The sequence below is a fragment of the Ambystoma mexicanum genome, chromosome 6p (assembly GCF_040938575.1).
Source record: "Ambystoma mexicanum isolate Mex_15411 chromosome 6p, UKY_AmexF1_1, whole genome shotgun sequence".
NCBI lineage: Eukaryota > Metazoa > Chordata > Amphibia > Caudata > Ambystomatidae > Ambystoma > Ambystoma mexicanum.
In genome coordinates, this window is record NC_090935.1 from 403,334,954 (window position 1) to 403,360,315 (window position 25,362).

The following is a 25,362-nucleotide window of genomic DNA, read 5'->3' on the forward strand; positions in this document are numbered from 1 at the left end:
CCCAGTGGCGGCCTCCTCCTCTTCTGTGCAAACCACCAACCTGGATGGCTCCTCACCGTCTCCCACCGTAGCAGGCCCCTGTGGGGGCTCACCCACCCCTTCCGTTGCAGCCGTGGGGGCATCCCCGCCGCCTTGCTCCACAGCGCCGTCTCCGCCCTCTTCTTCACTAGCCGCTGCGTAGAGGGAGACAAAGAACACAAGCATCAGGGCACTGTACAATGGTCCCCTAGACAGGAAGCAATAGCAGATGAGCACCACTGTCAAAGTACACTTCCATCATGTCCCTCCACAACACATGGGTCAGTCCAGGCAAAACACACACAGTAACAGGCATGGTGCATGCCATGGACATTTCCATGCATGTCCAATGGACTCTTGAAACATTCAATGATATGTAACTCACATGCATCATGGCTCATGCCTATCACATGCACACACTTCACCTCAGTCACATCCATCTGGCCCCAAACACACCAAACACAGCGGATACAAGGGTAATTTGGCTGCTTCACTGAATCTGTGCATTGTCACACACATGTGTCATGCATTCATGGCATGCACAAGTCAGACACGCAGGTCAGGCACACAGACATGGCTACCATATATGTACCTGGCATCAGCACCCATCCCTCACCCCCACCCATGTCCAGGTACAGAGACTGGCATGCTCTCATGTTCAAAATCTGCATAGGGCTCCCCATGCGGCATTTGAACACATGCAACAACCATGTGGGTCACACATCACTGGTCGCACATGCGTTACCATGATGTCCCTGCACACATACATGCATACATGGCCTATGGCACACATACAGGCAAGTATCATAGAACCAGCAGACCGCAACATGCCCTGTCTCACACAGTAATGCTTGGACACTTACCGCTCAACTCCAGACGGGCCTCCCTCTCAAGGATCTGGGCGTGGAGCGCTGGGCGTACGCGTTCCAGGACCCTCATCTGGATGGAACTCATGCGGCCCCGGCCCCCCTCCACGAGGCGCCGGGCCTTCACAAGGGTCCTGGACCTCAAGTCCTCCCAGCGCTTCTTGATCTTCAGGACGTCGCGGGTTGCCACCCCCTCCGCGTTGATGGCAACCACACAGTCGGCCCAGATCCTCTGCCGTCCTTCCTTGCTGGCGCGGGACGATCCAAAGAGGGCATCATACTGCCCCAGGACATGCTCCACCAGGACACCAACTTCGGTGTCATTGAAGCTGGTGCCCCTCTGCCCCTCTGGCCTGGGGTTGCCACTGGTGCCAGATGTGGAAGTGCCCGACATGGCAACCCCAGAGGCAGGTGTGGGTGGGCAACTGGGTCCTGGGGCTGGGCTGTGGAGCGATGTAATCCCAGTCGGGAGTCTTCAGTTCCAGCAGGGGTGGACACAGCAACTGGACCCCTGCAGATGGCTGATGTGCAGGCACCAAATGGCAGGGCACGGTGGCAGCAGGCAGGCAGGCAGGCAGGCAGCAGCAGATGGCACGTGGGAGGCTGCTCGGGGCACTGGGGGGCAGTAACTCGGCCTTCTGGGCAGGAGCGTGGTCTTCCGTGTGTTTTCGCGTGGCCAGCTTGATACGGAGTGATTTGGCACGTGAAAATCCTGCGCGTCAGCGTGAAATCCGAGGAAAGGCCCTTAGCGCGTAAGGGCGTCAGCACGCATACGCGATTCTATTGGACCAGAGTCCCCCAGCGCGTAAGCGCGTCTGTGACGTGACCCGCACGGGTGTTCCCCACTCAGCACGTGATGACGGGGCACACGTGGAAATACTGCACGTCAGAGTGTCATCGCGTGTAATTGGACAAAAGTGCGCGTACACGCGATTGGCCTATGTACGTGTATTTAATGGGTGCGCGGGCACTTACACACGCAAGTACGTCAGCGAACCTGTATCCCGTGGTGCGTGTGAATTTCCACACGCTATTGGACTGGCAACTGGATTCCAGGGGTGCGCGGGTCACACGCTGTATCCCGTGGTGCATGTGAATTTCCACACGCTATTGGACTGGGAACTGGATTCCAGGGGTGCGCGGGTCACACGCTGTATCCCGTGGTGCGTGTGAATTTCCACACGCTATTGGACTGGGAACTGGATTCCAGGGGTGCGCGGGTCACACGCTGTATCCCGTGGTGCGTGTGAATTTCCACACGCTATTGGACTGGGAACTGGATTCCAGGGGTGCGCGGGTCACACGCTCACCTAGAACACGCGCAAAGCATAAATTTGCGCACTTTAACAATAACAAGCTCAGACGCCAGGATGAACATACCGTTCCTAGCAGCAGTGGCAGTGGGCTACCAAAGGAGGAGGAGGAGGATAGTCAGGGCCAGAATATTCACACCCAGAACCAGCCTTTTCGGGATGCCTGATGACCAGGTGTATGGGAGGTACAGGTTTCCACCACACATTATACTGGACCTGGTGAGTGAGTGGGAGGATGACCTCACATCACCCACCCTGTGCTCCCAAGCACTCAGACCCCTGGAGAAGGTCCTCAATGTACTGCACTTCTTAGCCACTCGATCATTTCAGCGGACAAGTGCCATAGTGGGTGGGGTGTCACAGGCCACCCAGTCACGCTGCCTACACCAGGTCTTGAACATCATGACTGCACACCCATCAGTCCGCAGGCACATATACCTGCCCATAACACCTGCAGAAAGGCATGCTGCCGCCCTGGATTTTTACGGTGTGGCACGATTCCCCAAAGTGCTAGGTGCCATGGACTGCACCCATGTGGAGTGAGTTCCATGTCTACTACTGGAGACCCACCTCCAGTCACTAGAGTTGCGGCATGACTTGAGGCCAGCTTACTCTTTGCCCTGCGCTTTAGGTCATTCCAGCGCTTATAGCAATCATTGGCTGTGCACCTCACGATTCCAAGGGCACTTACGATGTCCGCAACAGTCTGCCAGTGTGCCTGGCGTTGTGCAGGTGTGGTCTTGGATCCTGCTACAATCTCGTTGTCATGTCCGGACACATACTCGACAAGTGCATTCAGTTCGTCATCCGTTAAGCTGGGCTTCCTGGATGGGCCGGACTGTGTAGCCGTGTCTGGGGCATCAGCCTGTGCCGGACGAGCACTCTTCCTCTTCCGCTTGGAAGGTGGTGGTGATCCTGAGTGTCCTGCGCCGCTCTGGACACTAGGGGCAGGAGCCCTGGTGGACTCTGTATCAGGAGTGTGGGATTGCACACTCAGTATGGGAGTTGGTGCAGGCATTGGCTCTAGTGTGATGGTGTCAGGGGGAATGTCAGCAGCATGGACTAGGACCGACACTGTCCTGGCTGGGTGTGTGAGGGCTGGGGTGGATGGAGCCGCAGCTGCCCCTGCAGCCTCTCCGCCCTGCCTCCTTGGTGCAGCAGATGACCTTGCTGGCCCAGATGCACGTGGCATGGTGACATCAACGTGCACCAGCGCACGTGTCATAGGCCTGCTGACCTGGAAGTCAGCCATGGAGTCAGCCAGATCTGGTGCCACAATGGGCTGGTCCAACAAGGGCTGAGCATGGATGGTGTCAGCCACATCAGCCTCAACGGGAGGGGGGGGATTATGGGTGCCCTTGACTGGTCCTCCACACACGGGGGGACAGGCTCACCCTGCAAGTAACGACCACGTCCCCTACCGGATCCACCACGGCCACCACTTGTGGCTCTTCCACCTTTGCCACCCTTACGGAATCCTCACCTCCCAGCCATGGCACTGATGTAAATGTGCATATGGGAGTGGCTGGAAACTATTGTCCTGGGCAATAGGGGGTCAAAGGGGTTGGGTACCAGATGGTAATTGTACCCTAGTGCTCTTGCAAGGCTGATTGTAACCCCTGGGGAAAGATGACGGGTCACGCTACGCACAGGAGCCCCAAAAAAGGGAAATGACGTGCACGCAACCCCTCCTAGACCACGTGTGCAGAAAGTGAAACCTGCACTACGCTGTGGCACCCAGTAACACAAGAATGAACGTATGCGTGTCACACGCAGCCTAGAATGACCTCTGAAGGGGTAGGCTACACACGGGGCAAGCACAGATGTTAGATGCGTGCGTGACTCACCGTCTGCCTGGTAAACGAGCGTGTAAAAGGAGCACGTTTGGTTGGCAACACCCCCGCCAAAAGAAGATTTGTACGCTGTCTGAGGAGACAGGACAACAGTAGAAGGGAACACTGTTTGAGGGAACAGGCCCAGGTAAACCAGTAAAAGCGAAAAAAGAGAAAAAGCTGTCAGAGGTAACAGGGAATACGAACTTGAAACGCCGTGAAGTAAATCGCGTGTGAAACGACAAGAAGTACAGAATTCACCCACTCGCTCTCCACGAAAAGCACGTACAAGGAAAACGTGTTCTACACATACCTTTTATACAGGGCCACACGTCCAGCATCACTTACGCGGCGTGTACGCGCTAGGGCCATTTCCACCAATTACACGCTTTGTCACTTCTGCGTGTAGGGACATTTCCACCAATTACACGCTTTGTCACTTCTGCGTGTAGGGCCATTTCCACCAATTACACGGTTTGTCACTTCTGCGTGTAGGGCCATTTCCACCAATCACACGCGATGAGACTCTGACGTGCAGTCTTTCCACGTGTGCTCTGTCATCACGTGCTGTGTGGGAAACACCCGTGCGGGTCACGTCACAGACACGCTTACGCGCTGAGGGCCTTTGGTCCAATAGAATCGCGTATGCGTGCTGACGCGCTTACGCGCTAATGGCCTTTCCTCGATTTTCACGCTGACGTGCAGGATTTTCACGTGCCAAATCACTCCGTACCAAGCTGGCCACGCATAAGCACACGGAAGAACACGCTCCTGCCCAGAAGGCCGAACTACTGCCCCCCAGAGCCCCGAGCACGCTATCACCTACCATCTGCTGCTGCCTGACTGCCTGCTGCCCACGTGCACTGCCATTTGCTGCCTGCACATCAGCCAGGGGTGCTGTTGCTGTGACCACCCCTGCTGGAACCGAAGACTCCCGACTGGGATTCCATCGCTCCACAGCCCAGCCCCAGGACCCAGTTGCCCACCCACTCCTGCCTCTGGGGTTGTCATGTCGGGGCAAACACCATCTGGGACCACTGACAACCCCCGGCCAGAGAGGCAGAGGGGCACCAGCTTCAGTGCCACCGAAGTTGGTGTCCTGGTGGAGCAAGTCCTGGGGCAGTATGATGCCCTCTTCGGAAGTTCCCGCGCCGACAAGGAAGGACGGATTCGGATCTGGACTGACATTGTGACTGCCATCAACGTGGAGGGGGTGGCAGTCCGGGACTCACAACATGTCAGGAAGCGCTGGGAGGACTTCAGGTCCAGGACCCTGAACAAGGCCCGGCGCCTCTTGAAGGCAGCGGATGCCAAGGGGCGCCGGGCCCACTTGTCGGAAGAACAGATGGGGGTCCTGGAACGCATATCCCCAGCGCTCCACGTCCAGGTCCTGGAGAAGCAGACCCGTCTGGAGTCGAGCGGTGAGTGTACATGCATCCTGATTGTGAGCAGTGCGTGTGGTGATTATTCGGTATTGTGCAGGTTGCCCATCTGTTTGTATGGGGTCGAGTATGGGTGGGGGTGTACATGGCCGTGGGGCTGATACATGCGAGGGCTGTAATGTGTGAGACATGGATGGTGCTTGTGTGTGTAGGCTTGCATGGCAAATGCAGTTGTGCGTGCACACATGTTTGTATGTATGTGTATGTAAGTAGACATGTCCGTGATGTCACGCATGTATGTTGTTTTGGGCTGCATGTATGAGCACTGTGTACATGTGCATGTGTGTGTATTTGACAAGGGTGCAACAGTGATGCAACATGGATGCATGTGACTGCCGTATGTGTAAGCCTGATTGGCAGATGTGACATGGATGCCCGTCTGAACAGTGCGACACTTGGCAGAGGTGTACACATGCATGCAAGTGTGGTGGTGTGTGTACATGTGTGGTGCACTTCCTGTGTTGCATGTGATGTCTGGGTCACCTTTGGCTGCTCATGCTGTTGTATGTGTATGGATGGTGGTGGCAGTTGCGATATGGCTGTGGTATGGCTCATGTGTGCGAGTTGCAATGACATGTGTGTTGGGGATTGTGATGACATGTCTGAGGTTTGCCAATGCCACTCATGTGCAACTGTCATGTGTGTATGTGTCCATTGTACAGTGCCCTGATGCCTGTGTTTTGTTTCTCCCTGTCTGCAGCGTCAACTGATGAAGAGGGCGGAGAAGGTGCTGTGGAGCACAGCGGCGGGGATCCGACCGCCAGCCGGAGACGCAAGGCCCGGCTCCCCTCCCGTGTTGTCATCTCATCGGGGAGTGAGGAGTCCGGTGCCGCGTCCCAGGCCGCAGCTGCCGGGGGGAGGTCCAAGAGGCAGAGGTTGGAGTTGGACTCCTCGGCAGCAGAAGGGGCAGCTGGGACCCCACAGGGCCCAACAGGGGAAGATGGCACGGAGTCATCCAGGTTGGTGGGGGGTCTGGTGGAGGAGGAGGCCGTGCAAGCACCAGAGACGGGGTCTGGAGGTGGGGATCCCACTGGTGCTAGTGGTGCAGTCCAGGACCAGGGACAGGAGGCAGCACAGGCCGCCGCGGAGGTGCCTGTGTGCAATCCTGTCCCCGATCCTGTCCCTGCATCATCTTGCACCAGCAGGGATGCCTACGTCCAGACCCGTTTCCAGGCAGGGGATGAGCTGACGTCAACTGGCCTTCCTCTGCCTGCGGACGTGGCTATCCAGGTCCGGGTTGAGCCTGTCCTGGCTGGTGTAGCGTTGCGTCAACGGGCCATGCGAGGTGACCTGCAGTCTTTTCATGGAGAGACTGCACGTCATCTCGAATGGCTCATTGACCACGTCAGCCTGCTGGGACAGGTCACCCAGACCGGATTCCTCCGTCTGATGGGGCTTGTTCCGACCCCCTCCTCAACTGGACCCCCTACGCACCAGTCATCCTCTGTGCCATCTTCCCACCCATCAGTCACCTGGGTGCCCTGTGGAGCTGCCTCTGACAGTGCGGCCAGGCTGGTGGTGGAGGCATCCCTGCCACAGTCGGGAGTCGGACGTCCTGCAGGGGTGGCCACATCAACAACTGCACCCCAGCCGGCGGAGGATGTGCAGGCAGCAGGAGGCAGTGCACTGGCAGAGGCAGAGCAGCAGCAGCAACATGGTGGGAGCCATGAAGGCTCGGGGCCTTCGACATTGGAGGGGCAGGCATCGGCCGGAGGGCAGGAGGACCCAGGACAGAGAGTGTCTTCCGTGTGGCAGCGGTTGGGCCACGCCATAGGTGCGGAGCGGCGGCGGGCGGAAGAGGCGTGGCTCACCATGGTCAGGGCGGAGAACTCCATGCGGAGGGCCCTGAGGCGGGCCGAGTGCCTCGAGGCAATCCGCAGGGGGTTGGAGGAGGACACAGCGTCGTCCCTGCGGACCCTCGGGGCCATGGAACTGGACCGCCTCCGGGACATCGAACAGGAGTTCGATGATGCCCTGGCCCGGAGCACCACGGAGTGAGCCGCTGGACTTGCCCGCCGCCTTTGTATATAGTTCTTTAGTTTTAGGTTTCCTTTGTTTTTTCTTATGATTTGGAGTCGACGGACACTGCTCCACTTTTTGTATATAGTTGATATTTATGTAGGTTTTTTAGGAGGTTTCCTTAGTTCAGTTGTGATGATGGACCCTTGTTATTTTTGTACATAGTTCTTTGTTGCATGGAGAGTTTTTACATTTCACTTTGGACAAAATTTTTTGGATTTGATTTTCTACTTTTGTGTTTTTATGCGGACATGCAGCTTATTTTTTCACATTTACATTGTAGTTAGTTTTCTTTCTTTAGCATTCGTATTTTTGTCCAATACATTTTTTTTCCATTGTTCACTGTGTGGTTTCATCTCATTGCTTTCATGCATGTCATGTGTTTTCCCATTCAATTGGAAAATATGTGTGTGACGGACATGGGTTAATTTGCTTCATGAACATTGGGGGTGTAACATGTGTTTTCATTTCCATGTGGGTGAATGGGTTACTTGGTAGGGCTTTTTGGCTGTGGAAGCTGACCATTACGCACATGATTGGGGATTGTGAGGACCTGGTGGGGGCTGCACATGGTGGCAGGGGGGTGGGGGTGGTGGGAGACATGAGTGGGGGCCTGGTGGAGGCTGCCCCTGCACTGCTGGGGGGTGGGGGTGGTGGGAGACATGAGTGGGGGCCTGGTGAGGGCTGCCCATGGTGGCAGGGGGGTGGGGGTGGTGGGAGACATGAGTGGGGGCCTGGTGGAGGCTGCCCCTGCACTGCTGGGGGTGTGGGGGTGGTGGGAGACATGAGTGGGGGCCTGGTGGAGGGTGACCCTGGTGGCTGGGGGGTGGGGGTGGTGGGAGACATGAGTGGGGGCCTGGTGGAGGCTGCCCCTGCACTGCTGGGGGGTGGGGGTGGTGGGAGACATGGGTGGGGGCCTGGTGGAGGCTGCCCCTGCACTGCTGGGGGGTGGGGGTGGTGGGAGACATGGATGGGGGCCTGGTGGAGGGTGCCCCTGGTGGCGGGGGGTTGGGGGTGATATGGGACATGAATGGGGGCGTGGTGGAGGCTGCCCCTGCACTGCTGGGGGGTGGGGGTGATAGGGGACATGAGTGGGGGCCTGGTGGAGGGTGCCCCTGCACTGCTGGGGGGTGGGGGTGGTGGGAGACATGGGTGGGTGCCTGGTGGAGGGTGCCCCTGCACTGCTGGGGGGTGGGGGTGGTGGGAGACATGGGTGGGTGCCTGGTGGAGGGTGCCCCTGCACTGCTGGGGGGTGGGGGTGGTGGGAGACATGAGTGGGGGCCTGGTGGGGGCTGCCCATGGTGGCAGAGGGGTGGGGGTGGTGGGAGACATGAGTGGGGGCCTGGTGGAGGCTGCCCCTGCACTGCTGGGGGTGTGGGGGTGGTGGGAGACATGAGTGGGGGCCTGGTGGAGGGTGCCCCTGCACTGCTGGGGTGTGGGGGTGGTGGGAGACATGAGTGGGGGCCTGGTGGAGGGTGACCCTGGTGGCTGGGGGGTGGGGGTGGTGGGAGACATGAGTGGGGGCCTGGTGGAGGCTGCCCCTGCACTGCTGGGGGGTGGGGGTGGTGGGAGACATGGATGGGGGCCTGGTGGAGGTTGCCCCTGGTGGCGGGGGGTGGGGGTGATAGGGGACATGAGTGGGGGCCTGGTGGAGGGTGCCCTTGCACTGCTGGGGGGTGGGGGTGGTGGGAGACATGAGTGGGGGCCTGGTGGAGGCTGCCCCTGCACTGCTGGGGGGTGGGGGTGGTGGGAGACATGAGTGGGGGCCTGGTGGGGGCTGCCCATGGTGGCTGGGGGGTGGGGGTGGGGGGAGACATGAGTGGGGGCCTGGTGGAGGCTGCCCCTGCACTGCTGGGGGGTGGGGGTGGTGGGAGACATGAGTGGGGGCCTGGTGGAGGGTGCCCCTGGTGGCGGGGGGGTGGGGGTGATAGGGGACATGAGTGGGGGCCTGGTGGAGGGTGCCCTTGCACTGCTGGGGGGTGGGGGTGGTGGGAGACATGAGTGGGGGCCTGGTGGAGGCTGCCCCTGCACTGCTGGGGGGTGGGGGTGGTGGGAGACATGAGTGGGGGCCTGGTGGGGGCTGCCCATGGTGGCAGGGGGGTGGGTGTGGTGGGAGACATGAGTGGGGGCCTGGTGGAGGCTGCCCCTGCACTGCTGGGGGGTGGGGGTGGTGGGAGACATGAGTGGGGGCCTGGTGGAGGGTGCCCCTGGTGGCGGGGGGGTGGGGGTGATAGGGGACATGAGTGGGGGCCTGGTGGAGGCTGCCCCTGCACTGCTGGGGGGTGGGGGTGGTGGGAGACATGGGTGGGGGCCTGTTGGAGGCTGCCCCTGCACTGCTGGGGGTGGGGGTGTTGGGAGACATGGATGGGGGCCTGGTGGAGGGTGCCCCTGGTGGCGGGGGGGTGGGGGTGATAGGGGACATGAGTGGGGGCCTGGTGGAGGGTGCCCCTGCACTGCTGGGGGGTGGGGGTGGTGGGAGACATGGGTGGGGGCCTGGTGGAGGCTGCCCCTGCACTGCTGGGGGGTAGGGGTGCAGGGGGACATGAGCAGGTGTGCAGGGTAGTCCCCTGTTTTGTGGGCTGCCTGCAGGGGCCGTGGAGGGTGTACAGGGAACACCTGTGAGGACCCACCCAGCCTAATTGCGTGTGATAATTCCCGCACACCCCTGTAATACACGTACCTGGCCAAATCGCGTGTGATAATTCCGACGTACCCCTGTAATACACGTACCCTGGCCAATCGCGTGTACAACTTCCCACGCACCCCTGTAATACACGTACCAAGCCAAATCGCATCTGATAATTCCCGCGCACCCCTGTAATACACGTACCTGGCCAAATCGCATGTGAGAATTCCTGCGCACCCCTGTAATACACGTACCCAGCCGAATCGCGTGTTGAACTTCCCGTGTACCCCTGTAATACACCTACCCAGCCAAATCACGTGTGATAATTCCCGCGCACCCCTGTAATACACGTACCCAGCCAAATCGCGTGTGATAATTCCTGCGTACCCCTGTGATACACGTGCCCTGGCTAATCGCGTGTAAAACTTCACGCTTCCCCCTGTATTACACGTACCCTGGCTAATAGCGTGTATAACTTCACGCGTACCCCTGATATGCACGTTACCCGCTTTGCGTTCCTTGTTTGGCAGCCCTGTGGACTGGTCCAGGGTTAGCGCTGCCCTTTGCGATGATTTAGCGATTTTGATGGCTTTTCCTTGCGCGAGGGCGTTCTTGGGGGCGTTACTGGCGCTGCTGCAGGTTCGCTGCGATACTCTGCGCCACGGCTGGTTTGGGAGCCTAAAATCCATGAATACGCTGTGCGCGGAAATCGGTTTTAGCGCACGAACCTGGCGCAGACAATCGCACGCGGACACTCTGCGCCAGCCGCTTGCGACACTTTTCTGCGAAATTCTATGAATTACCCTGTAGGTTTCTTTACATTAAGGATGGACTATGAAGATGCAAACTACACGACAGCACAACCACCAGACCAGTACATCACCGATCAGGTTTTTGCATGCCGAGACGCTTGCCTTTCTTCAGATAAAATATATCAGCGGAAAGATGATTTTAACAATATTATTGCAGAAGGACTATAGGATAAGAGAGAGAGTTCAGGCAAGACAAAAAGTATTCCTAACAATACAGTTCTGGATATGAGATAGATTTGATTTGGATAGGGATGACTATGGATAGTACATAGGCTAGTGACAATCCTATACTATGGATACTCACTACCAATGTTTTGATTGGAACCGTCAGGGATTCTGGTCAAGGATCTTTCTGTGACAGACTGCTGGGCACACCAGACTGGTCTGGTTCAGCGATCAGCAAGGCACTCTGGACACCACACGGCAGGACTGGACAGCAAGGCACTCTGGTCTTCACTGCACAGCACGACTGGACTGGATCTGCAATGGCTCTCTGGTCTGCACAGCACAGCACAGCACCATACAGGGTTAATCTGCCCTTCTGGTTTTGAAGATAATTCTTTGGCAGGCAAGCAGTTACAGCACATCCTGGCTGTTCTTTGGTTTCCCCATTCAGTTGAGGGATGGGTTCTGGAAGTTAGGTCCAGCTGAAAGTGGATCAGCTATGCTCTGAGCCTTTCTGCGTGCAAAGTTTTTGGAGTCTGGAACAAGGAGTATGGATGGCTCTCCTTCAAAGTGTTTCGCTGATATCCGGATGGTAGGTGGATCAGTTTCCTTTTTAGGTCCTCAGCTGTCTCTATTTATGTGTTTGATAAATGGGTGGGTATGCTGAATTATCCTAGGCACACCCCCTAGGTAGTCTATTGGCTAAAATCTGCTCTCCCCCTTGATTGGAGAAGAAAACAGAGTGTCATCATGATGATGCGGTTTATGAGACAGGGAAAACCACCCCTTTGCCTTTTGCACATAAAATCTCTTTTTGATATAATACATCTTTACATGTGTACAATCTTTATACCAATAACATACAAAAATCACATATTTTGTGGAGCACACCCTCTTCCAAGTCTCGTTTCTGTGAGATCTTGGGTCTGGATTTGACAGATTTTCGCACTTTTGTCCGGGACACAACATCTGATTTGTCCACAATTTTGTACATATGTGCCCATGATATCTGGGCATAATCGTATGAAGTTTCATGCCAGAATTTTCACTGCGCCTTCTCAGAACATCGCACAGATTTCTGACACCTCTTAAAATGTGCACAAAAACATCTTATTAACACTGCAACTAATTCCATAATTTTTACAAATTTGCATAGTCGTTTATCAGTCTTTTTAGAAATATGTTTTCTGAACTTTGTGAATCTACAAAAACGTCTCTCTCCGCCTCCATCTTGTAGCTCAAGAGCAATCCCCGCCTTCTTCCTCTGGCAGAGGCCACTATTGACACTTACAATCTGCATATCCTTTCAGCCAAGGAAGGTTCATTGTCTATCCCAGGAGCAGCAGCCCAAAATCTCTTCCCCTCTTAATCAACACCTGAATGGGAGTTCCTGGCTTTTGGTGGGAAGCAGGGGAGATGCCTTTTGTTGGGGAAAGCTGAGGAAAACTGGTTTGGTGACTCTGAGTTCAGCTAAATTCATTGTCACTTTATAACATTTTTCTTAATTTAAAAAAGAAAATTGCAATTTTTAATCAAGCAGCTAGAACTTTGATTCCAGTCTCTAAATCATGCAGATTAAATAGTTACAACCTATGTTCTTCTAAATGACAGGTCACTTAATTCCAAACATTTGATTTCAATCATACAAGTTTAAGCTTCTGATGCAATTAATGACAGCTGTCAATACAGGCGGCCGCTGGTACTGCGCCCATATTTTGACAGATTTTCACATGCAAGCACACTTTTTACTGTGAATATTTTGATGATAGATTCTGCTTTGCCTGACATTGTGTATTCATATTGATTCCTTAAATGAAGTGGTGGGTAACACCCAGCAAAGATATTGGATGTTGTGTGGTGTTTTGGTCCGGTATTTGTGTTTTCAGCAACCAAGAAAAAGGGATTTAAGAGCAATTTCTGGGTTTCTTGCAATAAAGCACTGCCTTTCACGCAGTTTCCATTTTTCCTTGGTAGGCAGCCCAGTGGCATGTTTCAGCAGTGTGGTCTCCTTCCACCACTGACAACAGGCAAAGTAGATCTTGCAGCCATCTTTTCCAGTTTCCAAGTGCAACTTTCATAGGTTTTGGCGCACATGGGGTTTTCGCTGCAATTTTGCTGATTTTGGTGCCACCAGCACACAGTGATGCCACAGGGCAGAGCCTAGTGGGTTAAAACATCCCACACAGTAACGTGGTAGCAATGGCTGAGCAGACAGACTTATTTCAAGAGTAAAGTGAGCAGTATCAGAAGTTACACAAAGGACAGCAATTACTCTGGTTTAAACAAACACTGATTCAAGGTTTCTGAGTAAAAGAACATACATTTATTTACACCATCAGTTATAAAACAGTTCACTATATAAAGCAGCAGAAAATCACAATCTTTATACACTACACAACACCCAATGAATTCTGGACAAGTTAAGCTCAAAATGAAGTGTGAAAAAATGGCACTTCAGCAATTTAAAAGGGAGGAAGAGACAAGGTTATCCAAAATCAACAACACCAACAAGTGATAGGCAGGGCAATCTAGAAAAGGCTTACTACAACTAGGATTCAAGTCAATAGGCCTGGTCCAATGTTAATGGTTCAGAGTCTTTGCAGGGGATCACACAGTTCAGAGTAGTTCGCGATTAAGTCTTTGCCAAGAGTTCAACATGCAGTTGGTCGGAGGAAAAGTTACTCAAAATAGAAGAGAAGGACAAGACTTCAGAGAGGTGAAAGATTTCAAACACTTTCACTGCGGTCAGACGGAACAAACAACCGGATTTGAACAGTACCTTAAATGAAGAAGAATGCTCTAGCTGAGGCGGTCGTTCCTGGCAGTTACTGCAGGCTCACGGTTCCTCAAGTCACTGTCGTGGTGACAAGAAGGAGGAAGATTGGAGGGTCCTGCACTGCCCAGGGAAGAAGCCAGCAGCAGAGCAAAGAGTTGAATAAAAGGTGTGCTCCTTAAAACCCAAACAGGTTCCATTCCTCCTGGCTATCTGGTTCACTGCAGTGAGGCACAGCAAATTCGACCAGGCTGGAGGCTGGTGTTTGGTGTTTGGCAAGCTGGTTGGTCCCACCAAGCTCAAGGGAAGAAGATTCCCTGCAGATCTTCTCTGTCAGCAGAGTTTCGGGCGATTCAGACCTGCAGCAGGGCTTCACCAGGATGTCCAGTAGTTGCAGCAGTCGTCTTCCTTCAGCTCCTCGTTGGTTCTCTCATTCCGGTGGTGTCTCTGCCTTCCAAGTCCCAGAGACCTGCTTTTAAGCAGTTTTCCCCCATTCACACAACCTGGCTGTCAATCACACAGCAGGGTGGCTGTCCTGGTAGGACAGCCACCTAGCCAATCAAACTAGAGTGCAACTTGGGTCTCCAAGGAGACCCTGTGCATGGGGCCTCAAACCCCTCCCTCACATCCTGCCCACTACGACACTCAGGTGCCAAAGGAGGGCTTCTGTGTAGAAGCCTGCCAAAGGACGGCGAACAAAGGAACCAAACATGGTTTGGCACGCAGAGTAAACAACAAGAGAGAGAGACCTTTACAAAAAGAAATGGTGAATGAACCCAATTTTCATAGCTCGCGGTAGAATAAAAATGGTAGATACCATTGCCACCATCCAAATCTTAGAGAAAGGGGAACAGAATAATGTTCCATGAGAAACAGACAAAAAGGGATAACTATTAACCCTTCCAGTACTCTATGGGAAGATAGGGTGTACTGCGTCTGTAAGTTTAAAAAGGCTAGTAAAGTCAATGGCAACTTTACATGTTCTGGGAGACAGTAGTTAGTCCCAGAAAATCGAGTTTAAAGGGGAAAGTCTAAAAAGACAACCCTGTGTTACTGCACTAAATGTGCTGTGTGACACACAGTAAAACAATATGCTTATGGAGTGGGTGAGACTCCATAGACCATGAGCAAAAAATGTACAACACACAGCAAAAACACATGTAAGATAGGGAAAAAAGGCTCACACTCTTACCAGGTGAAAAATGTAAATCCTAGAAATCCAGCAAAGCTGCTGAGGGACTCAATAGGTAAGGGAAATTAGCCATTCTGGAGAATTCTCCCTAACATCCCTTCCCTTGAGGCTGTCAAACACCGGCTTGAACTCCATGCACGGCCCAGTATCTAGGAGCCTCCATTTTGTATAATTCCTTTCGCTCGATAGGCCTTCATTATCACCAACTTGTGTTGAAATGTGAGGAAGCGTATAGTTATAAATCTTGGCTGTTTCCCCTTGTTGGGCTTAGGAATAAGTGTCCTGTGTGCTCTTTCAATCAAGGTTTCACAGGGATTTTCCAACAAAAGGACCTCATACAACATTTTGTATAGAAATCTGTCAAAAGTCTGTGCCTTCTGAAAACTCCGATACACTTAGCATTAGTATATTATTACGTCTGGAGTGATATTCTTGGTCCTTGATTTTTGCTTTCTTGTTGCCTTCGACCGCGCATATGCGTTGCTCGTTCTCGGTAGTGCGTTAGGGCTGTGAGTTAATGCAGCTATTAATATCTCTCATGTATTTCATGATGTCTTGATCTGTGTAGTTGGTTTCTTGTGTGCATTAATAAATGGTGTTTATTTCCGTGAAAGTCACCTGGAGCTGATAGGACATGTGTGAGTTTAGAGACTTCACGTTAAGACCCTTGTCTTGGGTTTTATCTGTGGTGTCCGAGCCCGACAAAACAGCAGACAGGGCCAGATAGATAAAAAGCATCTGCTTGGACCCGGGAAGTGTCCCTGTTGCTGCTGCAGGGCATCTTGGTCCGCAGTGTCAGGTGTATGATAGTCTATAGTGTCAAAATAGCTGTGCCATGTGTGTCCATCACAGGTATTTTCTCTAGACAAGGCCCACCGCTGATCCTCAGCCACCCATAGTTGATGCAGCAGCAGGCCACTCAGTCACTGCGGTACGGAGGGGGGGGCACAAGATTAGGCGGTGCAGCAAGAACTCACTTTCACTGTTTGCCCAGGCTGTTCCACCAATTCATATTCATACCGCTTTATAACCAGGAAGACCTGTATTTTCAAATTGGAGCATGCACCATGACAGAGCTGGAAGAGGCTGAGGTTTCTGAGTGCTTCGCCTCCATCCAGCACTCTTTGCACATTTAGGGCCTGATTCACAGAGTGTTTTCTTATGGGATTGCACCATTATAAAACACCTCTGTGAATCAGGCCCTTAATTCCTCCTTCATTGTCCTAAAGGGCAGCAATGTCTCTGATTCCAGAGCAAATTGTAGTATTCCTGTGGGTGGGCGTGCCTCCACACCATCCACAACTGTACGACCAAGCTGTGGGCCAAGACATTGTGCACCCATTCGCTCAGCCATTCCTCACTTCCACTGGGGCCAGAATATCCAACTTCAAAAAGCGGCGGTTGTTCAGCTGCTGCAGACGCATGGTGCACGGTCTGTATTAGCGGGACCTCCTGGGACCGATAATACAATGATCACAAGCTCGCTGCCCCATCCATACAGAGGGACCACAGCAGCCAGTGGCTCGCCAGCTCACAAACGTTCACGGGCCTCACCGCCATCGCACCGGTTCACCACTGAGATCAGTGGAGATCCATGCTCTGGGCCTGCCCTCAGGACGCCGCTGCTGTTCTGTTGATGGGAACATTGAATCCATGTGGCTACAGAAGTCGGAGGAACATCCTCATGCTCATCAGTCCCTCTGACACACCCTCAGTCGGTGTCGATCATTAACTCTGGAGCTCAGCGCTCTGAAAGAGGCAAGGCAGCTTCTCACGGCCATCTTGCAGCGCTTTCGATCACCCCTATCACCACTGCACATGTTTGAAAGCAATTTAACAAATAGCAAGTTCATTTTATTGTATATTGAAAGTCACATTTTTCAGCATGTCTGAATGCAAACTTAATCTGAACATCAACTGTTTGCAAAAAAAGAAATCAATATAATTGCTACATTTCCGAATCTATTATCAAGACAAGATCTAAATCTTGGCTTAGTTGGAAAAGAAAATACATCAATATGCATGACAGGATTCTAACCGTGTACAATCCTTTGAGTAAAATAATGTTATTAAAGAACGAGAAATACATGAAAGATACAGAGAAACAAAGATTTTGCTACAACCTGATTACATAAGATTGAAATTATTGAGCACAGTTTTATTTAACGTCGCCCTAATTTCAAAATATAGCCATTTTACCGTCAGAGCGTTCAGACATTTTGTTGGTGACGCATCTCTCTCGGACAGTTTTTTTCTTCCTGAAAAAGACGCGCCTGGTTGTTTCTGTCCTGACACATTCTTTCGATTCTTGCTCGGTTAAACCTATTAACCATGAGAAAAACAGCAAAAATAATTGAATCAGAGAGGGCAGATGAATTGGTATAAGAACGCATCCACTTTCACTATTCACTGTCAATGAGCTAAATTGTATGCGTAGGAAATGCAATGAAAGAGGTCATGCAGTCAAATGCACTGGCTACAGCAACCCATGCCAACTAATGCAGATATCCATCCTGCAGCTTCACGCTTATTAACTTATAGGAGGAGGATGTTGGCCAAAATTCTACATTTGTTCTGCCTGTTGGTCAAGAGAAATGTTAGGCATGCATGATCACATCTACAGGCTCGGATCCTGTCCCAGAGTAGACATAAAAGGGCAGGTGAAAAAGCATGACTGCATCAAATTAATAACTGGCCCACACCATGAACCGTTTCACCGTATTACAGATTAAATTTAATTTTCTGCTCACAAGTGTATTACATCATTTTTTCATTTGTGGGTGTTTTTTGTGTCTTTTACCATTTTGGATGAATGTCACGGTTTGTTGAGTTGTGTGTGAATGAATGCGCCATGTATGGCGAGTATGAGTGATGATGTTTTAGCCGAAACTTGGCATATTGTTGCTGCTGTTTTGCTATGTCAAAATGATCAGTGTATAATTATTTGTGATTTATTCACCAGTTTTCAATTTTTGTATCACCTTAAATAAATTTTGATACATTATTTCTAAACATACTTTTCTCTGGACATATCTTTTCTGTTTTTTGATGCTATCATAATACTCTGGTCCAGAGGCTAGAGTTACCCTGCTCTTTTCTTTTTGCGCCCTGCTAATCTACATGCGATCACCTCTAACCCCAAGCGGCACCTCAACTACGTGCCGTCACCCCTAAATTGCCATGTAAATCTTATCTTTGCATGTTGGATCCACAAGGTTTGCGTGTAACTTTTCCCAACGTGAAGTTGCGCGTTGGATTCCATTTATTTGGTTAGGTTTGTGCTTGAATGGGCATGCAATTTTACTGCGTGGCCCGTCCCTCAACAAGCCCACATTATTCCTCATTTTGCCAGCAGAATGGGGAATATGCATATTCCACCCCCTATTTATTTCACTTGCGTAGGCCCATTCCACACTTTGAGAGGAGAGTCGCGCAAAGCGCTCACTGCACGCAGATGCGACGGACCCGCGCAATGTCCCAGAAATGCACACAAAGTCCGATCCATAAAACGGGAAAGGAAGTTTTGAGCTCTGAAAAGTGTGCAAAGTCCCTTTTCAGCAGACGCAATATTCCATGAATCAGGCCCTAAATGTCACCTGTATTGGAACAGGTACACTTATCTATGTTATTAAACACCATTACAAAAAGGTAAATAAAAGGGAACTGTGCTTGTTTCCAATTCTTAGGTTATTGTCCTTAATGTGGTGGAAGCACAGTGCATTTGGTCCTTTAAGTGAGGTGGGCAAAGTTGTGCTAATTAAGCACATTTATTTAAGTGTGGGCAATGGGAGTGTGAAAATTGCATATGTGACCTTCGAGCACACTGTGAAAGGTTGGCATCCAAGACTTCAATATGATTAAATGGAGCATAAAAAATGTATTATACTCCAAAAATGTTGATCTGTAGCAGGGTTGTCATGTAAAGCTGCACATTTAAAAAAAGAAGAACACAAAAAATACTAATAACCTCCATGCTTATGTTCTTCCGAGCACATGCACGGGTCCACATAATCACTACTGCCAAGATGCACACAGTCATTGGCAGTTTAAGAGCCAGAGTGAGCCGGCAGCCTTCCCTCTTCCGTTGTATTTCGCATTTTTATAGTAAATGGTTACAGTCAGTTCGCAGATTTATGTCCTTTTTATTTATAACAATGTTTCTTTTCTCGTCTTTGAAATATATACACACACCGCCCCCTGATTCGTTCACATGACTGCAGACAAGTTGCCCAGAGCCTAACTGCCTTATCATCCCATTAATAGGACACTAACAGCCACCCTAAATTGCCCTTAACTTTCATTAACGGCCCTTTAATTACTTGAGTCCATTAACTTGAGCTGCATAGAATTAAGAGATGTTATTTACTGCAAATAAGGACATCAATACTTGGGTAGGCCAACCTATGTTTTGCTAACTTACAAAAATAACATGCATCCTTTGCTCTGGAAGTTTAAGAACATCTTCAAAACGAACAAGCCAAAATATGTTTTAGTTAAATAAGTATATCATCCTTACAAATAATCCTTCTCGTAGTTAATTGTTTTTAAGAAAGCAGCATTCGCCGTACAGAGGCGTGTCTCAATTGGGTGGGACTGGAACTGCACTTGAGTGCCTTCAGAAGCACTGCTCGCTCATGCCAGATGAAGGTTTACTGGATTGGAAGGGGAGTGTATTGCCTAACATAAAACTGTAAAGAAACAGCTATACGTATATATTTGTGTTTTTTATGGAGTGCTACAAACATCTATGGCCTTACAGTCAACTCAGATCATTTCTATAAAGCTAGAGTGACGACCGATACCAGTGTAACAGGCAGTGGGTTCCTTACTTATAGGAACTGCACATTTCTCAATATAGCCTCATAGGCAGAGGGAGGGGTCATTTCCATTGAAAGTACATTATGTCAAGCAATACTGACCCCTAGCCCCCAAGGTCTATAAAGTAATTAGCACATGGTGGTAGTAGAGTTTTGGTGGTGAAGCAAAATATTTTAATTTAATATTGCGTAAAGTAAATTGGAAAACGTGGTAAATTAAATGTGGGTTTGTTTTGTAGTGTTTAAATAACAAGGTTGTCAATATAAGATATGCATTTTAATTGCAAACTTTGTTGAACCTGAGCGGGTTTAACATGTATTATGCATTATGCATTATGGGTCATGTACAACTGAACGGTTTGTCTATAGGAAAGTCGAACCATTTTGTTATATTTGAGCTTTCTCTAAAGTGAGTTGCAGAGATAAAAATGACCTTCCAGACAGGAAGGGCCTGATTTAAGAAGCATTTTTCAAATGGGTTTGAGCGATTGTAAAACGATTTTGTAAATCAGGCCCAAAGTGACTTGATGAAAAAAAATGTGCCTGAAATTTACATTGTTGCTTCCCTATCTGCTTTTGAAGTCAGAATGTTCAGAATGCAGTCAATACCAGTTGTTATTAACTGCACAAAGCAAACTTATCCTGACAATTTGTAACCAGCATTTAAAAAGAAAATAGATTTCAAATAATTAAAAGGCGTCACTATCAAATTGTCAAACCAGTCTGCTACAAATGCTGCATTTGGGCTAGACAGCTCATGACAATAGATTGATTTTAACAGCACACTTTTTTAAAATGTTGACATTTGTTTAACTGCACATGGAGAGCCACCTGAACAGCTGATGATAGGTCCTGTATCTAACACAGATCAGACCCTGCATTTGGCAGTCCTCGCAAGAAATGTTGCGCCCAGTAGCATAAAGATGCTGTAACCGTGCTGCTAGTGGAGATTTAGACGGATGCTCAAAATACGTTGCTTTTTTATTGTGACATATTCAGTTCTTGAGGAAGTCAGTGGCCCACCGGGTGGCATTCTACATGGTGGGCTTCCTTCCTTCTTGTTCCAGAGAGAAACTACTCTGACTCCATTGAGAAGTGTCCGGCATGCTGCAGCACGACTCATCAAAGGACTTTGCAAATTCAACCTCATCACTTCATTGAACTCCACTGGCTCCTGCTGCAAGTCTGTATCATCTTCAAATCCTGCTTCATCATCTACGAGGCTGTCACCCTGAAGTCCCCAAGCTACCTCCCTGAAAAACTCTGCATCTCCGTAGGCCTATGATCCATCAGAGGTAAGGAGTTGTGTAGACTTGACCTCTGCCAGTGCATGAAGGAAAACAACAGAAGACAGGCCTTTCTGTCTATACCACAAGAATCAGGAACCTCCTCCCCATCAACATCTGACTCACACCCTCAATTCCACAGTTTAGGAAAGAGCTCAAGACCCTCCTCTTAAAGGAATGGATCTTCCGTAAGACCTAGGTCAATACACCGTCCACTCCCCACCTTTCCTGAGACGGAGTAATCTGATCTTGACAGTTTCCTCCCTTGATCACTTGTAGATCCATTTCTGACATCTGCCCTCCCTCCACTGCTGTTAGATCCCCACTCCCTTGTTTCTATGCTCCCTAACCTTATTCGTGACCCTAAAACTGAAGCGCTCCATTGCTGCCCAACCTGTGGTCTGCGCTCAATAAACATCCTAATAATAATAATAAAGAGAGAAAATCAGAAATTGACCTAGGAACAGATGGCACTGCCTGGTAGGGAAGAGCGTGTAGAAGGACCAAGTAACCAATTTGAACTAAAGGACGATTAGTTTCAGTGATGAGAATAATAACCAGATGAGTGCACTTATCATAAAAATTGAATCTTAGTAGCCCAAGCAATAAGATAGTCTAATACAAATGTTGGCAAGACCTTGCTCTCCACATCAAGCAATGCAATGGGACTATAACTATTTGGATTATCCTTTAGACCCCTTTTATAAATTGGGACCATGCTGCTCTCTTGAAGGTTTTAATTACCAGTTTGAATAGGATATATAGGATTTTTGACCAAGCGGAAGGATGTTTTTTTTAAATGTGGTTACATAATCAATTGGGTACTGGCACGGGGGAAGGTTTTAAAGTACAGATTCTCTCCAATAATTCTTCTTCTGAGATGACTTTGTCCCAACAAATGTTGCTCTTAGTTCTATAAAACCTGTAGAGCGAGCATATAGATTAGTAAAGTGACGCACACAAGTCTCCTCTGCGATTGAATGATAAAAAAAACTGGATTGTTCGTTGTTTCCTTGTTAATCATTTGCCAGAAGGAAGCAGCATTTTTAGTAGTCAAGATCCTTAACATGTCATGGCTTTCAGCGATCCAATTATGTTGTTTATTTCACTTTAACCAGGATTTAAATTGATTTGTATCTGAAATCTTTTGTCCCCATGGATGATATCCTCTCTTATTTCCTCCTTATTTAACATTCCTAGGGCTTTCCTTTTTTCTTTTATTTTTTGTATATCAAATTGTGAGGATACTGTCATGTCTGATTGTTAAACATTACTTACAGGGGTGTCACTAGCAGATTTGGTCCATTTTAAAACAGTGGGCCTCCTTACAAGTTTGGCGGTAGCCTTGCCTGTAAAACCGGCAGTCTGCCGCCAAACTTGCAATATTTTCCGGCACCCGCAAATGGGCAATTACCGGGTCATCACGACCCGGCCGGACCTGGTAATTGCCCATTCACGGGCGCCGGAAACAAGATGCTCTCCATTCCCATAGGGCTGAATGGGAATGGGGAGGTCGGTTGCACCGGCACCATTAATAGCGATGCCAGTGCATCCGACATGCTCTGCTTGCAGGTGCCTTTCAGGTCGGCTCCTTTGGGTGTTTAAGATATTCCCAAAATGTTCAGTGAATCATCTCTGTTCTTACCTCCAGTCAGCAATGAGTCATTTGCAGCTTGGCTTTTTGAGCTGTGAAGCAGATGTGCTATGTGGGTGTTGCGAAATATTATGAAATATTATGAATCAGGTCAGCCAAAGAGGGGGCCAGATGATCCACAGCATTGGGATAAAGAGTTCTTCTACGTGATTCATCTTTTCTTTTTTTAGTGGGGTAACATGATTTGTTTCTCAAAATAGTCTGTTATTCTTAGCCCCATATTCCTCTGTCTATGAGAGATATGTTCCTTTAGAATCTCTCCTTCAGACGTAAGGATATTTACGGTCTCTGCCTCGAGGTAAGAGAGATCCATCTCAGTTACCGTATCCGGATTACTCAAATCCACGGATAACCCTTCGCGAGTGTCTGTTTTTTGCTGATAGCACTGTGTGGGCCTTTGCTGTAATATAGAAAATTAAGCACATTTTGCAGAGCTTCTTACATCAATATCGAGTTCTGCCTGGGAGAATTTGGGGGATAGTACCTCCCTGTCCCTTACTTTGAAGATTGTACCCACCTTCTTTCCCCTCCATTGAGCACATCCGTGTAGATTCCCTTAGTCACTGCACTTTGAAAGAACACGACAAGGTATAATGACTAAAGTCTTGCCACGGTTCCAATCAACACCTGCCTGCCCGCAATTTCCAACAGTCGCACATGGCAGCACTTTGCAGTGCTTCGCGCCGCCCCAGTCCTTTTATGCATCAGGGATCATCGGTCTGCCTCCTCCGGCTGCCACCTCCAAGACTCCCCAATGAAAAGTGTTCAAAAAGCCCCTCAGGACCAAAAAGAAGCTCTCGCCCACTCCAGCCTGTCAGATCAACTGCCAACAACTTTGCCATAAAGTTAAGAAGGATTTTTACAAAAGCAAGTCTACTGTAAGGGTCCAATCCCTGTTGCTGTGACAAGTGACCCTTTCCTTTGTGCATCGTACCAAGATTGCATTGCTCTGCAAGAAATAGAAGGAACAGGAAGGAGTCGAATCCCCAAATAAAAACAAGGTGGTGAAACCTTCCCTCAGGTCCTTTGATCTCTTTCTGGCTGCTCTAATGCCACCCCGTACAAAGCCACCAGCTTCAAAGGCCCTCTGGTATGCAATACCCTGGTGAGAGGCTAGCCTTTTTAATGGGTGTGCCTCTTTGAAGCATGGTTCCCAGGAGCTCCCCTGCTTAGAGTTTCCTGGGTTTGAAGAGAGGTGATTCCCAAATTATCCAAGGATTAAAATAAGCAGCCTGCCTTCCTTTTTATTTGCATGCTGAAGACAAGATAGGCAGTCTGGTCATGAATCCACATACCCTTTACATAGCTGGCATGAGCTGAAAGGGCTGACATGAGTATGACACCAATTTGAGGCTGCTTTAATAATTATGTGCACTATTGTCACCCATACCAAAACCATGTATAGTTTATTCTTAGATATTTGCCTGCCACTGGGTGGTAATGCCCAAAATAATACATTTTATTTTAATCAGGAGTTAAATGCAACTTCTGTCTGCAGTGACTATGTGTCAAACAGGACTCATTTGACACCTGAACCTGTTCTGTGCCATAGAAGGGCAGGGGCTTCAGGTCAGGAGACTGATGCAGCAGGGAATGTTTGAGCTATGCATTTGACATGGAGCTTTATGACAGGGGGGTCTCATTACCAGAACACCCTTTCCGAGATGGATTACATGAATAATGTTATTATTTAATACAAATGAAAAAGGCAGTGTTTATACACCCCCACCAGATGTCAATGCCTCACAATTACGTTTGGTAGAGCTTGGCCAGAATCCACAAAACTGAGAATGAGGGCCAACGTATTTAATTCACCTTGTGTTGCTTATACCAACTTTCCTTTGTGCTCTATTCAACCCGCTGGTAAGTAGGTGTTTGTCTAAGCGGTTAATCTTGTCAGGAAATTGGAATTTCTTTGAATCCAAAAGTCACTAGTGTGCATCAAGTAAACATGGGATTTTGAGTATGCATACAGCCTGAAAATATCATTTTCAAGTATCCTGTATATTGCAATGTATGGATTTCACATAAAGCCTCCTAATGTGATGTGCTGGCATAGGATTATGGAAATAATAATCAAATGCCTTCAAGGCAAGATAGTACAGCATTTTATTTGCCACATTTAGGTCTTCTTAGACCGGTGGGATGAAGAGAATACCCAACACCTCATTCACATTTTTCCATGGCTCCCCAACAGTGTCGTAGCTGTGAATTTGATCTTTCTTAAGACATCAAAGGCCCAAAGGATGCTTGGCCTTTGATGACTTGATAGCCATGGCTCTGAATATCTGTTAGACTCACAGCACCTGCCCTTTCAGGAAGCTACCCTGGGATGTACCATCTGGTGAAGGTGAGGGAAGCGGTGTTGGGTGGCCGAGGAATACAAAAGAATGAAGAAGGGGCTCTAGGGTAGCGCCACAACAAGTATGACACGCTTTTGAGTGGAAGATAGAATATAAAGTGATGGGGAGGGTGGCAGAATGGCAGCAATTATTATTGATTTTAGGGATAGGGAGTTAGAAAACACCGAATGGGGGGTGTAAGGCC

General features: G+C 49.7%; 1 protein-coding gene across 1 annotated transcript in view; it reads right to left on the reverse strand.

The window, feature by feature from the left end:
- LOC138511484 (complement component C6-like) overlaps positions 1-25,362 on the reverse strand; it is a 913,779-nt gene that overhangs the window by 293,066 nt on the left and 595,351 nt on the right. The window contains exon 9 of the mRNA XM_069627199.1: positions 17,258-17,380. Coding sequence (XP_069483300.1) covers positions 17,258-17,380 — 123 coding nt within the window. The remainder of the gene's footprint in view (positions 1-17,257; positions 17,381-25,362) is intronic.